At 45.0% G+C, this 14,842-nt stretch overlaps 1 protein-coding gene across 8 annotated transcripts in view; it reads left to right on the top strand.

The window, feature by feature from the left end:
* The window catches only part of LOC139263132 (coiled-coil domain-containing protein 9-like), a 367,644-nt gene that overhangs the window by 60,948 nt on the left and 291,854 nt on the right, over window positions 1-14,842 (top strand). For all 8 annotated transcript variants that reach the window (XM_070878722.1, XM_070878724.1, XM_070878721.1 and 5 more), the window contains 2 exons: window positions 9,122-9,232; window positions 9,791-9,895. In XM_070878722.1, coding sequence (XP_070734823.1) covers window positions 9,122-9,232; window positions 9,791-9,895 — 216 coding nt within the window. The remainder of the gene's footprint in view (window positions 1-9,121; window positions 9,233-9,790; window positions 9,896-14,842) is intronic.

The following is a 14,842-nucleotide window of genomic DNA, read 5'->3' as shown; positions in this document are numbered from 1 at the left end:
CCTTATCCTTAGAATGTGACCCCTGGTTCTGGACTTCCCCAACATTGGGAACATTCTTCCTGCATCTAACCTGTCTAAACACATCAGAATTTTAAACATTTCTGAGATCCCCTCTCATTCTTCTGAACTCCAGTGAATACAAGCCCAGTTGATCCAGTCTTTCTTGATAGGTCAGTTCCGCCATCCCGGGAATCAGTCTGGTGGATCTTCGCTGCACTCCCTCAATAGCAAGAATGTCCTTCCTCAAGTTAGGAGACCAAAACTGTACACAAGAGGCCACACCTGGAGTAACCAACTGTAGTAACACCTCCCTGCCCCTGTACTCTCATCCCCTCGCTATGAAGGCCAACATGCCATTTGCTTTCTTAACCGCCTGCTGTACCTGCATGCTAATCTTCAATGACTGATGTACCATGACACCCAGGTCTCGTTGCACCTTCCCTTTTGCTAATCTGTCACCATTCAGATAATAGTCTGTCTCTCTGTTTTTACCACCAAAGTGGATAACCTCACATTTATCCACATTATACTTCATCTGCCATGCATTTGCCCACTCACCTAACCTATCCAAGTCACTCTACAGCCTCCTAGCATCCTCCTCGCAGCTCATACTGCCACCAAACTTAGTGCCATCCGCAACTTTGGAGATACTGCATTTAATCCCCTCGTCTAAATCATTAATGTACAATGTAAACAGCTGGGGCCCCAGCACAGAACCTTGCGGTACCCCACTAGTCACTGCCTGCCATTCTGAAAAGTACCCATTTACTCCTACTCTTTGCTTCCTGTCTGCCAACCAGTTCTCAATCCACGTCAGCACACTACCCCCAATCGCATGTGCTTTAACTTTGCACATTAATCTCTTGTGTGGGACCTTATCGAAAGCCTTCTGAAAGTCTAAATATACCACATCAATTGGTTCCCCCTTGTCCACTCAAAACAATTCCAGAAGATTTGTCAAGCATGATTTCCCTTTCACAAATCCATGCTGACTTGGACCTATCATGTCACTTCTTTCCAAATGCGCTGCTATGACATCCTTAATAATTGATTCCATCATTTTACCCACTACCGATGTCAGGCTGACCGGTCTATAATTCCCTGTTTTCTCTCCCTCCTTTTTTAAAAAGTGGGGTTACATTGGCTACCCTCCACTCCATAGGAACTGATCCAGAGTCTATGGAATGTTGGAAAATGACTGTCAATGCATCCGCTATTTCCAAGGCTACTTCCTTAAGTACTCTAGGATGCAGACCATCAGGCCCTGGGAATTTGTCGGCCTTCAATCCCATCAATTTCACCAACACAATTTCCCGACTAATAAGGATTTCCCTCAGTTCCTCCTTCTTACTAGACCCTCTGACCCCTTTTATATCCGGAAGGTTGTTTGTGTCCTCCTTCGTGAATACCGAACCAAAGTACTTGTTCAATTGGTCTGCCATTTCTTTGTTTCCCGTTATGACTTCCCCTGATTCTGACTGCAGGGGACCTGACGTTTGTCTTTACTAACCTTTTTCTCTTTACGTAATCTATAGAAGCTTTTGCAGTCCGTCTTAATGTTCCCTGCAAGCTTCCTCTCCTACTCTATTTTCCTTGCCCTAATCAAACCCTTTGCCCTCCTCTGCTGAGTTCTAAATTTCTCCCAGTCCCTGGGTTCACTGCTATTTCTAGCCAGTTTGTATGCCTCCTTCCTTGGCTTTAATACTATCCTTGATAGCCATGGTTGAGCCACCTTCCCTTTTTTATTTTTACGCCAGACAGGGATGTACAATTGTTGTAGTTCATCCATGTGGTCCCTAAATGTCTGCCATTGCCCATCCACTGTCAACCCCTTAAGTATCATTCGCCAATCTATCCTAGCCAATTCACGCCTCATACCTTCAAAGTTAGCCTTCTTTAAGTTCTGGACCATGGTCTCTGAACTAACTGTTTCATTGTCCATCCTAATGTAGAATTCCACCATATTATGATCACTCTTCCCCAAGGGGCCTAGCACAACGAGATTGCTAATTAATCCTCTCTTATTACACAGCACCTAGTCTAAGATGGCCTCCCCCCTAGTTGGTTCCTCGACATATTGGTCTAGAAAACCATCCCTTATGCACTCCAGGAAATCCTCCTCCACCGTATTGCTTCCAGTTTGGTTAGCCCAATCGATATGCATATTAAAGTCACCCATGATTACTGCTGCACCTTTATTGCATACACTCCTAATTTCCTGTCTGATGCCCTCCCCAACATCACTACTACTGTTTGGAGGTCTGTACACAACTCCCACTAACGTTTTTTGCCCTTTGGTGTTCTGCAGCTCTACCCATATAGATTCCACATCATCCAAGCTAATGTCCTTCCTAACTATTGCATTAATCTCTTCCTTTAACCAGCAATGCTACCCCACCTCCTTTTCCTTTTATTCTATCCTTCCTGAATGTTGAATACTCTTGCATGTTGAGTTCCCAGCCCTGATCATCCTGGAGCCACGTCTCTGTACTCCCAATCACATCATAACTGTTAATTCATCCACCTTATTACGGATACTCCTTGCATTAAGACACAAAGCCTTCAGGCTTGTTTTTTTTAACACCCTTTGTCCTTTTAGAATTATGATGTAGTGTGGCCCTTTTTGTTTCTTGCCTTTGTTTACTCGGCCTTCCACTATTGCTTTTTACCTTTCTACCATCTGTTTCTGACTCCATATTACTTCACCCTATCTCGCTGCATAGGTTCCCATGCCCCTGCCATATTAGCTTAAACACTCCTGAACTGCATTAGCAAATGTTATCCCTAGGACATCAGTTCCAGTCCTGCCCAAGTGCAGACCGTCCCTTTTGTACAGGTCCCACTTCCCCCAGAACTGGTTCCAATGTCCCAGGAATTTGAATCCCTCCCTCTTGCACCACTGCTCAAGCCATGTATTTATTCTAACTATCCTGCACCCTTTACTCTGATTAGCACGTGGCACTGGTAGCAATCCAGAGATTACTACCTTTGAGGTCCTACTTTTTAATTTAACTCCCAGCTCCCTAAATTCAGCTTGTAGGACCTCTTCCCGCTTCTTACCTATATCGTTGGTACCTACATGTACCACGACAACTGGCTGTTCACCCTCCCTCTCCAGAATGCTCTGCAGCCGCTCCGAGACATCCTTGACCCTTGCACCAGGGAGGCAACATACCATCCTGGAGTCTCGGTTGCAGCCGCAGAAACTCCTATCCCCCTTACAATAGAGTCCCCTATCACTCTAGCTCTCTCACACTTTTTCCCACCCTTCTGTGCAGCAGAGCCACCCACAGTGCCGTGAACCTGGCTGCTGCTGCCTTCCCCTGGTAAGTCATCTCCCCCAACAGTATCCAAAACGGTATATCTGTTTTGGAGGGAGATGACCGCAGGGGACTCCTGCACTACCTTCCTGTTCTTGCCTTATCTCTTGGTCACCCATTCACTATCTGTCCTAACCCTTACCTGCGGTGTGACCAACTCACTAAATGTGCTATCCACAACATTCTCAGCGTTGCGCATGCTCCAGAGTGAGTCCATCCGCAGCTCCAGTGCCATCATGTGGTCTGTCAGGAGCTGCAGCTGGACACACTTCCCGCACACATAGTAGCCAGGGACACTGGAAAGCGTCCCTGACTTCCCACATAGCACAGGAGGAACATGACACGGGTCCGAGCTCTACTGCCATGACTTACTTAACCCTTAAATTAATTTACTTACTAAAATTTACTTAAACACCAAACAGCTACTTAGTTGTTCGCTGCCAATTAAACCAATCTAAAAGCCAGTCTAAAAGAGAGTTATACTTACCAGTCGAACAGCCAACCACTTACCAGCTTGGCTGTGACGTCACTTCTCGATTTCGCACCCCTCTATCTTTGTCTGCAACTGGCTGGGCTGGTCTCTGGGCCTCTCTCCTACTCTTGCACTCCTTATCAGCTGCTCTAGTGTCAGCACTGGTAGGAAAAACAAGACAAAACAGCACCTGCCACACCCCCACTTGCCTGAACTCACCCACTTACCAAACTCACACATGCCACTCTATGCTGTTGCACTCCGTGCTCTGCACGAACTGCCTCTTTTTTTTTTCTGCACTGCAGTCATGTACTTGGAGCTGCACTCCTGGCATTGACCTCTGCCGCTACTTGTTCCCACTGCCTCCTGAGCATATGTCTGGTAGGCCTCCTGCCCCCATGAGGATTTCTCTCTCTTTCCCCCCATGTCTTGCACCAAGGCCTCCAGTTCCACATTAGAAAACCATAGTGCTTGCTCTCTCACAGGTTGAGCCATCTTGAAAAAGTCTTCAAAAGCGATTAACTTTCTGACATTACTTCCTGCAGCCGCAATGCACCTGCCATTTGAGGTACCTTTAAGTAACTTTAGCCACTTGTGATATTGGGCCCCCGCTGATGCGTGCACTGGCTGCATGCAGCACTCGAGGAAATTAACAGGCAGCATGAATTTAATGTCTTGCCTGCAATGTAATGAATGGGCGTGGGTTAATCATCGCGATCACATGTCCGTTTTTGGGTCTTATCCGATTTAATCCTTCACATGTCTGTTTTGAATCGCTGTATGTGGTGTATGCTCTCGGTTCGGTCAGAAGAGTCAGCAAACCTCCCTGTGAAATACAAAAGCAAAATACTGCGGATGCTGGAAATCTGAAATAAAAATAGAAAATGCTGGAAATACTCAGCAGGTCAGGCAGCATCTGTGGAGCGAGAAACAGAGTTAACGTTTCAGGCTGATGACCTTTCATCAAAACTGGAAAAGTTAGAGATGTAACAGATTTTAAGCAAGTACAGAGGCAAGGAAAGGGTGGAGGAAGGGGTGGAAAGAACAAAAGGAATGTCTATGATAGGGTGAGAGGTGGGGGAGATTTAAAGACAAAAGGGAATATGGTGCGAGGCAAAAGGGGGTGGTAATGGGACTGGAAATGAAACAAAAGGTGGGTCGAGGAGGTATAGATAGGTATATCAGAATCATCAACAGCTGCCTTCTGAAGAAATGGGGGTAGAAGTTATGATCTGAAATTGTTGAACTCACTGTGAAGTGCCTAATAGAAAGATGATGTGCTGTTCCGGAACATTGGAGGATGCTGAGGTCAGAATGGGAGGAGGGCAGAGAATTAAAATGATAGGCGACCGGAAACTTGGGGTCACACGTGCGGACTGGACAGGGGTGTTCCGCAAAGTGGTCATCCAATCTGCATTTGGTCTCCCTAATGTAGAGGAGAGAGAGCACATCGTGAGCAGCGAATACAGTATACTAAATTGAAAGAAGTGCAAGTAAATCACTTTTTTACCTGGGAGAAGTGTTTAGGGCCCTGGACATGTAAAAGGGCAGGTGTTTGCACGGGAAGGGGAGGGGTTGTTGGGGGTGATTGAGGAGTGGACCAGGGTGTCGCGGAGGGAGCGGTCCCTTCGGAATGCTGGGAGGGGAGGTGAAGACATGTTTGGTGATGGTAGAAATGGCGGAGGATGATTCCTTGAACGTGAAGGTTGGTGGGGTGAAAGGTGAGGACAAGCGGAACCCTATCGTGGTTCTGGAAGGGAGGGGAAGGGGTGAGAGCAGGGGTGTGGGGAATGGAATGAAAAGGCCCAGGGCCATGTTAACCATGGTGGAGGAGAATCCTCAGTTGAAGGAAAAGGAAGACTGGTATGGAACAGATGTGATGGACAAACTGGGAGAATGGAATAGTCCTTGCAAGAAGCGGGGTGGGAGGAAATGTAGTCACGGTAGCTGTGGGAGTCAGCGGGCTTATAGTGGATATTGGTGGATAGTCTATCCTCAGAAATGGAGATGAGAAGTCGAGGAGGGGAAGAGTCGAGTCAGGAATGCCCCATGTTAAGGCGAGGGAAGGGTGGAAATTGGAAGTAACGTTGATGAAATTTTCCATTTTGGGGCGAGAGCAGGAAACGACACAGCCATGAACTCATTGAATGGCGGTGCAGGCTAGAAGGCCCGAATGGCCTACTCCTGCACCTATTTTCTATGTTTCTATACAGTCACTTCATATGAAATATTTAATTCTATCTCCTTTTGATCTCCAATTGTAAGCAACGACTCTATCTGTGCAATAGGAGAAAATCATGAGACATTTTTGAAAGATTTTAAGCTGGTCTTGTGCTCTCCCCTCCCCATCCAAACTCTGTTGTGTATAAAGGTTTCCTTTGCTAACATTCCCATCAAACTTGGTGGTCTTATAGTGTGATAAAGTAATCTGTTGACAAAGATATTGCCAGAATTTTCTGAAAGCAGGAATCTATAACTCTCACATCCTGCTTTGATTCCGGGTAACCTTTTTATCGTTCAGGAGGAAGCAAGGCCTTTGGAAAATCTCGAAGAACTATCTGCGCTTTGTTCTGGAGGTGCCTCTGAATCTTTATTAAAATAGTAATCGAGTTGTGTGCAAATCGAAGTTATACTAAAAATGATCCCACCAAGAACAATTTCAGAGAGAGATCCTCATTTGCTTTCGAATTGCTGAAACCTTCAAAAATTTGTAGAGTTTCCACTTCTACTGTGAAGCACAGTTGGATATTTCCGCTTTGAATACCAACAATTGAAACATGCAAGCATGTTTATATGCAGCTCCTTGTATCAAAATCTGAGGACATGGCGATACAAGTTGGTGCTTGGCAGTGTAAAAGCTATTGATAGATAAATGCAGGGCCCTCACAGACATAACTGCTAACATTTCAGATATTGCCTCAGCTTACATAGTGGCACTTGACTGCCACTGGACAGTTGCAAGTATGAGTGGAAAATGTTTTTAGGTTGCTGTTATGTCTTTAGATGCTCTGATAATGACTCCACGAGGTAAAGTATTACACTTGAACTGTAGTGACCTTAGTCCATTTAATATAACTCCTGAGTGAGGATACCACATGGTGGACTCTCTCTTATACCTGGGTGCCTGTGGTGTATAGGTGACCCCTGGGCCTCCACCAGTTGCACCCTCTGGTAGTGCCAGCATAGTGTATACAGTGAACCTTGTTGATGGTACCTCCGGTAAACAAGTCTCTATCTTATGCAACTATACAGTGACTATACGGAGAGTATATCTATAATGTACATATATAACAGTTGCTTTCTAGTTTGCATTAAGAACTCCTACATTACACTTTGACCATTGAAAACTTACTTGAGTTGGAAAGTAACTCTTCCTGGATTAATTTGAATGGAACTTTCTACCAGTAAATTGCCACACTTCCATTTAACATTATATAGAATTTACAGCACAGAAAACAGGCCATTTGGCCCAACTGGTCTGTGCTGTGTTTATGCTCCACACAATCCTCCTCCCACCCTACTTCATCTAACTCTATCAGTATATCCTTCTATTCCTTTCTCCCTCATGTATTTATCTAGCTTGCCCGTAAATGCATCTACGCTGTTCACCTCAACCACTCCCTATGGTAGCGAGTTCCACATTTTAACCACTCTCTGGGTAAAGACATTTCTCTTGAATTCCTTATTGGATTTATTAGTGACTCTTGTATTTATGACCCCTTATTTTGAACTCCCCACAAGTGGAAACATCTTCTCTACGTCTACCCTTTTGAAGCCTTTCATCATTTGAGAGATCACCCCTCAGCTTTCTCTCTCCTAGTGAAAAGAGTCTCAACCTGTCCAATTGTTCCTCATAGTTATAGTCTATTAGAATGTGCTGTCAATTGAAAAATGGCACAGGAATATCAAGAGTCTGCCCTTTGCTGCCGATAGCCGTCCGTGCTCTCAAAGTCTGGCTATCAATGGAAATTATTATTTTGTTAGTTCTGTATTGGAAATTTTAAAATCAGTTGGTTGATCTAAACCCCACCTTCCTGCTTTTCCTGAATTCCACAGTCAATACCCACTTGTTTTATAAACTTATCTATTTATAATGGGGCTAAAATTGTAGTCAGGGGTTTCCTGCGGGCAATTGCCTCTGACCTGAAACATTTCTACGAAAGTACCTAGTGGAGGAGCGTGGGATTCCGGTGGGGATGCCTTCTCTTCCTGCGCTGCAAAGCGCGCTCCCGTCCTCCACGTTCCCACGCAGAAGGTGCAACTATGTGTGACTGCTCAACCAATCAGGTTACAGTATTCCACAGCTTTCTCATTAATAGCAATGGGAACTCAGCATCTACCAAGTTCCCATTGCTATTAATGAGAAAAACAAACAAACACACTAAACACATAAAATAAAAATAAAAACACACCTCACAATTAAAATTAATAAATATCAAGAGAATTTTTTTTCACGAGTTTTTAAAAAGTTTTTAAAATTATGATAAGTATAACATAGCGGGCAGGGTTTTAAAAAAATAATGTTTTTGAAATGTAATATTTTTGTATGTTTTTAAACTCTTACGTCTATAGGCTATATGCCTGCTTTTATCAGGCGCAAGAATTTTCAGAACATTTGCTGGGCAAGATATGGGTAAATCCCGCAATCTTGCCTGTGCAAGATCGGAAAAGTCGGTTTTCAGCGCATGCGCATTGTGCACTGAAAACTGGCTTTTGCGATGCCTTCCCGGGTCCGTAGACACTCAGTACGGACCCGGGGAGGCCGGAATTTCCAGGCCAATATTAATATTCCTCTTTATGCATGATGGAAACGGAACTGCCTACTTCCACAATTTTTGATCAAACTTTTTATGTCAAAATATTTGGCATTGAAAATGCCATTTAATTCCTTATCTATACAGATCGTATCCAGTGAATGTCGTTACAGATTACAGGCACCACTGTATCCTCTCTTACCATAAGCCAGATCACGAGAGATCTACTAGTTTATTTAATTTATTTCCATGTTCTCTCCTGTTATGTTTATTAATATCTGTGTCAAATAGTTGTCTTTAAGTTCCTAATTTAGAATCATAGAATGATACAACACAGAAGGAGGCCATCTGGCCCATCGTGCCTGTGCCGGCTCTTTGAAAGAACTCGCCAATTAGTCCCAGCCCTCTTTCTCCACAGTCCTGCAAACTTTTCCTTTTTAAGTATTTATCCAATTTCCTTTTGAAATTTGCACCACGTTCCCTAATATTTCAGTGATGTCCCCAGTTTTGGGATCTTTCCTCTGAACTAATCAACATGGGTACTGTTGACATACATTGCGCTCTTTGCTTTCTAGGATGCAGCAGTGGATGTAATTTTAAAAACTAAGGAGGAAAAGGATGCAGAACTAGATAAGAAGATAGAAGCTTTGCGGAAAAAGAATGAAGCACTTATGAAAAGATATCAGGTATGTAATATGCATCGCAAGGTTTTGAATCTTGGATGTAGAAATATCAATTCTTCCTTGCTCATTCAAACTTTATATCAAAAAGTGAGAAATTCATGATTTTAAAAACTGCTTATGCTTTACACTGCTATTTTGGTTCTCCCCCCTCCCCTCCCCTCACTCTGTGTGTGTGTGTGTGTGTGTGTGTGTGTGTGTGTGTGGTGTATGTTTGTGATATCTGATTTTGCACTTGCAGTACTTGATATTTTGAAATACAAAAGCACAGTATGCCGCTCAAGACTGTCACATTTATTTAGGATGCTCCGATACTGGTATTGTGTTAAAATTCACTTTGTGCTGTTTTAGGGAGGTGTAAATGCCACTTGGACTTTCTGGCTATTTTTACTTTTGAAACTTGAATATAGTCACTGCTCCCAACTTCCCCCCCCTTAGTTGCCAGTATAGTTATCTTCATGAGGTTTGGCATGTGGCATTTCGCTGTATGGGCCAACCTCAGTTTGGGCTGCAGAGATTTGACTCCTGGTAGCTTCCAATGAAAGTGGTATTTGATCATTGCAGGAAATTGAAGAAGACAAAAAAAGGGCAGAACTGGAGGGAATGGCTGTCACCACTCGCAAAAACAGACCAGAGAATCTCACCATCACTATTACAAAAGCCCCAAATGTAAGTTCTATTTTAACATTGTAAGCTTGTACATTTCTTCATCCTATAGTATGTGACCAACCAGGTTTTTTTTGGATGGCAGTAAGTGTTGTGAATGGAGAAAGAGTCAGACTGAACACTGTGAGCTCAAAGTAAAGTGTGACCGTAGTCTTTTATTGCAGGTCTCCAGAATGCCCCTCCAACCTGTGAAGCCTCCTTAAATACCTGTGCTCCCAATGGATTATGGGATCCCTTGGGCCTGCAGGGGATGAGCCCTCTGGTGGCTGTACAGAGTAAATGCAAGTATACATATATAACAACACTCTTTCCTCCCTGCCCCCCAAAGTCAATAGTGTAACTATTTACAATGTGAGTCGATCTGGGGCCCTTCTTGCCCTGGTTGATCGTCTCGGTGTGAAAGCTGGTGTTGTTGAATCATTTGTTGGGCCCTCGCTGGGCTGCTGTGAAGCTGGTGTGTTGGACCCTGTTGGGCTTCGTGGTCAACCGTGGTGCCGGTTGCCATTGGTGTGTATGTTGGAGGATCAGAAAAGGTAGGGTCCAAGGTGGGTTGCTCAGGATAGTCCGTGAATCTGAGTTTGATTTGGTCCAAGTGTTTCCGGTGAATGAGTCCATTTCAAAGTTTGACCCGAAACACCCTGCTCCCCTCTTTGGCCACGACAGTGCCAGGAAGACACTTGGGACCTTGTCCATAATTTAATACAAATACAGGATCATTGATTTCAATCTTGCGTGACACATTTGCGCTATCATGGTATGCACTTTGTTGAAGCCGCCTGCTCTCTACCTGTTCATGTAGATCAGGGTGAACTAACGAAAGCCTTGTCTTAAGTGCTCTGTTCATGAGCAGTTCAGCAGGTGGGATCCCAGTGAGTGAGTGGGGTCTCGTGCAGTAGCTAAGCAGGACTCTGGATAGGCGAGTCTGCAGTGAGCCTTCAGTTACCCTCTTCAAGCCTTACTTGATAGTTTGTACTGCTCTCTCTGCCTGACCATTGGACACTAGTTTAAACGGGGCAGATGTGACATGTTTGATCTCGTTACGGGTCTTGAATTCTTTGAACTCAGCACTTGTAAACCATGGCCCGTTGTCGCTCAACCGTGTGTGACAAACGTGGCCCGCAGGCTTTCAGTAGTGGCTGCGGACATGCTAGCCGACATTATCTCTCATTCAATCCACTTGGAGTACGCATCTACAACCACAAGGAACATTTTACCCAAGAACGGGCCTGCATAGTCGACGTGTACCCTAGACCACGGTTTGGAGGGCCAAGACCATAAACTTAGCGTCGTCTCCCTGGGTACATTGCTTAACTGCGAGCGCAGGACTCTTAAGTCCGCATCGATACCGGGCCACCACACGGCTTTCATCGTTACGATGCCTGGGTGGGTACTGTGGAGGTCATTGATGAAGGTGTCTCTGCCTTTCTTGGGGACCACTACTCGATTGCCCCACAGAAGGCAGTCTGCCTATATAGACATTTCATCTTTGCGCCGCCGGAACGACTTTATTTCTTTTTGCATTTCCACTGGGACACTGAAGCATACAGCTTTTGACTAGAGATAATAAGGGGTCCTGGCTTGTCCAGGTTTTGATCTGCCAGGCAGTGACGGGTGATTGCTCATTCTCAAATGCTTCCATAACCATGGCTAGATCTGCGGGCTGCGCCATTTTCACCCCCGTGGTGGGCAGTGGCAGCCTACTGAGAGCATCGGTGCAGTTTTCTGTGGCGGATGGCGTAGTTGTATGTGGACAATGTGAGCGCCCATCTCTGGATGCGGGCCGATGTGTTGGTATTTATCCCTTTACTCTCAGAGAACAGGGATATAAGTGGCTTATGGTCAGTTTCCGATTCGAATTTTAGCCCAAACATTGATGCATTTTCTTTAGCCCATAGACATACGCTAACGCTTCTTTCTTAATCATGCTGTAGGCTCTCTCAGCCTTAGACAGACTTCTGGATGCATAAGCAACTGGTCGCAGTTTCCCGAAATCATTAGCTTGTTGCAATACACACTCGACGCCATATGACAACACATCACATGCTAGTACCAAGCGCTTACATGGATCATACAACACAAGCGATTTGTTTAAGCATAACAATTTTCTCGCTTTTACAAAGGCATTTTCTTGGCTTTTGCCCCAAACCCATTCGTCCCCTTTTCGTAATAAGACATGCAGTGGTTCTAACAGTGTGCTGAGACCCAGTAAGAAATTACCAAAGTAGTTCAGGAGTCCCAGAAACGACCACAGCTCCATCACGTTCTGTGGCCTCAATGCGTGCTCGATTGCCTCCGTCTTCGCGTTGGTGGGCCTGATGCCGTCCACCGCAATCCTCCTTCCCAGGAACTCCACTTCAGGCGCCAGGAAAAAGCACTTTGAGCGTTTTAACCTGAGCTCCACACGGTTGAGTCGACTAAGAACCTCCTCCAGGTTCTGCAGATGCTTGACTGTGTTCCGACCTGTGACCAAGATGTCGTCCTGGAAGATTACGGTGTGCAGGACCAACTTCAGTAAAATGTCCATGTTTCTCTGGAATATTGCCGCCGCCGATCGGATTCCAAACGGGCATCTGCTATAAATAAAAAGACCTTTGTGCGTGTTGATGCAGGTGAGGGCCTTCGATGATTCCTCCAGTTCCTGCGTCATGTAGGCTGAAATCAGATCCAGCTTCGTGAACATCTTTCCTCCTGCCAGCATTGCAAAGAGGTCGTCGGCCTTTGGTAGTGGGTATTGGTCCTGCAGGGAGAAACGATTGATAGTTACTCTGTATTCGCCACAGATTCTGACGTCTCCCTTTGAGGACTGGGACATAGAAACATAGAAAATAGGTGCAGGAGCAGGCCATTCAGCCCTTCTAGCCTGCACCGCCATTCAATGAGTTCATGGCTGAACATGAAACTTCAGTACCCCCTTCCTGCTTTCTCGCCATAACCCTTGATCCCCCGAGTAGTAAGGACTTCATCTAACTCCCTTTTGAATATATTTAGTGAATTGGCCTCAACTACTTTCTGTGGTAGAGAATTCCACAGGTTCACCACTCTCTGGGTGAAGAAGTTTCTCCTCATCTCGGTCCTAAATGGCTTACCCCTTATCCTCAGACTGTGACCCCTGGTTCTGGACTTCCCCAACATTGGGAACATTCTTTCTGCATCTAACCTGTCTAAACCCGTCAGAATTTTAAACGTTTCTATGAGGTCCCCTCTCATTCTTCTGAACTCCAGTGAATACAAGCCCAGTTGATCCAATCTTTCTTGATAGGTCAGTCCCGCCATCCCGGGAATCAGTCTGGTGAACCTTCGCTGCACTCCCTCAATAGCAAGAATGTCCTTCCTCAAGTTAGGAGACCAAAACTGTACACAATACTCCAGGTGTGGCCTCACCAAGGCCCTGTACAACTGTAGCAACACCTCCCTGCCCCTGTATTCAAATCCCCTCGCTATGAAGGCCAACATGCCATTTGCTTTCTTAACCGCCTGCTGTACCTGCATGCTAACCTTCAATGACTGATGTACCATGACACCCAGGTCTCGTTGCACCTTCCCTTTTCCTAATCTGTCACCATTCAGATAATAGTCTGTCTCTCTGTTTTTACCACCAAAGTGGATAACCTCACATTTATCCACATTATACTTCATCTGCCATGCATTTGCCCACTCACCTAACCTATCCAAGTCACTCTGCAGCCTAATAGCATCCTCCTCGCAGCTCACACTGCCACCCAACTTAGTATCATCCGCAAATTTGGAGATACTGCATTTAATCCCCTCGTCTAAATCATTAATGTACAATGTAAACAGCTGGGGCCCCAGCACAGAACCTTGCGGCACTCCACTAGTCACTGCCTGCCATTCTGAAAAGTACAAGTTTACTCCTACTCTTTGCTTCCTGTCTGACAACCAGTTCTCAATCCACGTCAGCACACTACCCCCAATCCCATGTGCTTTAACTTTGCACATTAATCTCTTGTGTGGGACCTTGTCGAAAGCCTTCTGAAAGTCCAAATATACCACATCAACTGGTACTCCTTTGTCCACTTTATTGGAAACATCCTCAAAAAATTCCAGAAGATTTGTCAAGCATGATCTCCCTTTCACAAATCCATGCTGACTTGGACCTATCATGTCACCATTTTCCAAATGCACTGCTATGACATCCTTAATAATTGATTCCATCATTTTACCCACTACTGAGGTCAGGCTGACCTGTCTATAATTCCCTGTTTTCTCTCTCCCTCCTTTTTTAAAAAGTGGGGTTACATTGGCTACCCTCCACTCGATAGGAACTGATCCAGAGTCAATGGAATGTTGGAAAATGACTGTCAATGCATCCGCTATTTCCAAGGCCACCTCCTTAAGTACTCTGGGATGCAGTCCATCAGGCCCTGGGGATTTATCGGCCTTCAATCCCATCAATTTCCCCAACACAATTTCCCGACTAATAAAGATTTCCCTCAGTTCCTCCTCCTTAATAGACCCTCTGACCACTTTTATATCCGGAAGGTTGTTTGTGTCCTCCTTAGTGAATACTGAACCAAAGTACTTGTTCAATTGGTCTGCCATTTCTTTGTTCCCCGTTATGACTTCCCCTGATTCTGACTGCAGGGGACCTACGTTTGTCTTTACTAACCTTTTTCTCTTTACATACCTATAGAAACTTTTGCAATCCGCCTTAATGTTCCCTGCAAGCTTCTTCTCGCACTCCATTTTCCCTGCCCTAATCAAACCCTTTGTCCTCCTCTGCTGAGTTCTAAATTTCTCCCAGTCCCCAGGTTCGCTGCTATTTCTGGCCAATTTGTATGCCACTTCCTTGGCTTTAATACTATCCCTGATTTCCCTAGATAGCCACGGTTGAGCCACCTTCCCTTTTTTATTTTTACGCCAGACAGGAATGTACAATTGTTGTAATTCATCCATGCGGTCTCTAAATGTCTGCCATTGCCCATCCACAGT

Source organism: Pristiophorus japonicus, chromosome 4 (assembly GCF_044704955.1).
Source record: "Pristiophorus japonicus isolate sPriJap1 chromosome 4, sPriJap1.hap1, whole genome shotgun sequence".
In the NCBI taxonomy this organism is placed as follows: Eukaryota; Metazoa; Chordata; class Chondrichthyes; family Pristiophoridae; genus Pristiophorus; species Pristiophorus japonicus.
The sequence above is the reverse complement of the archived record's forward strand: the minus strand, read 5'-3'. Positions and strand labels throughout refer to the sequence as shown.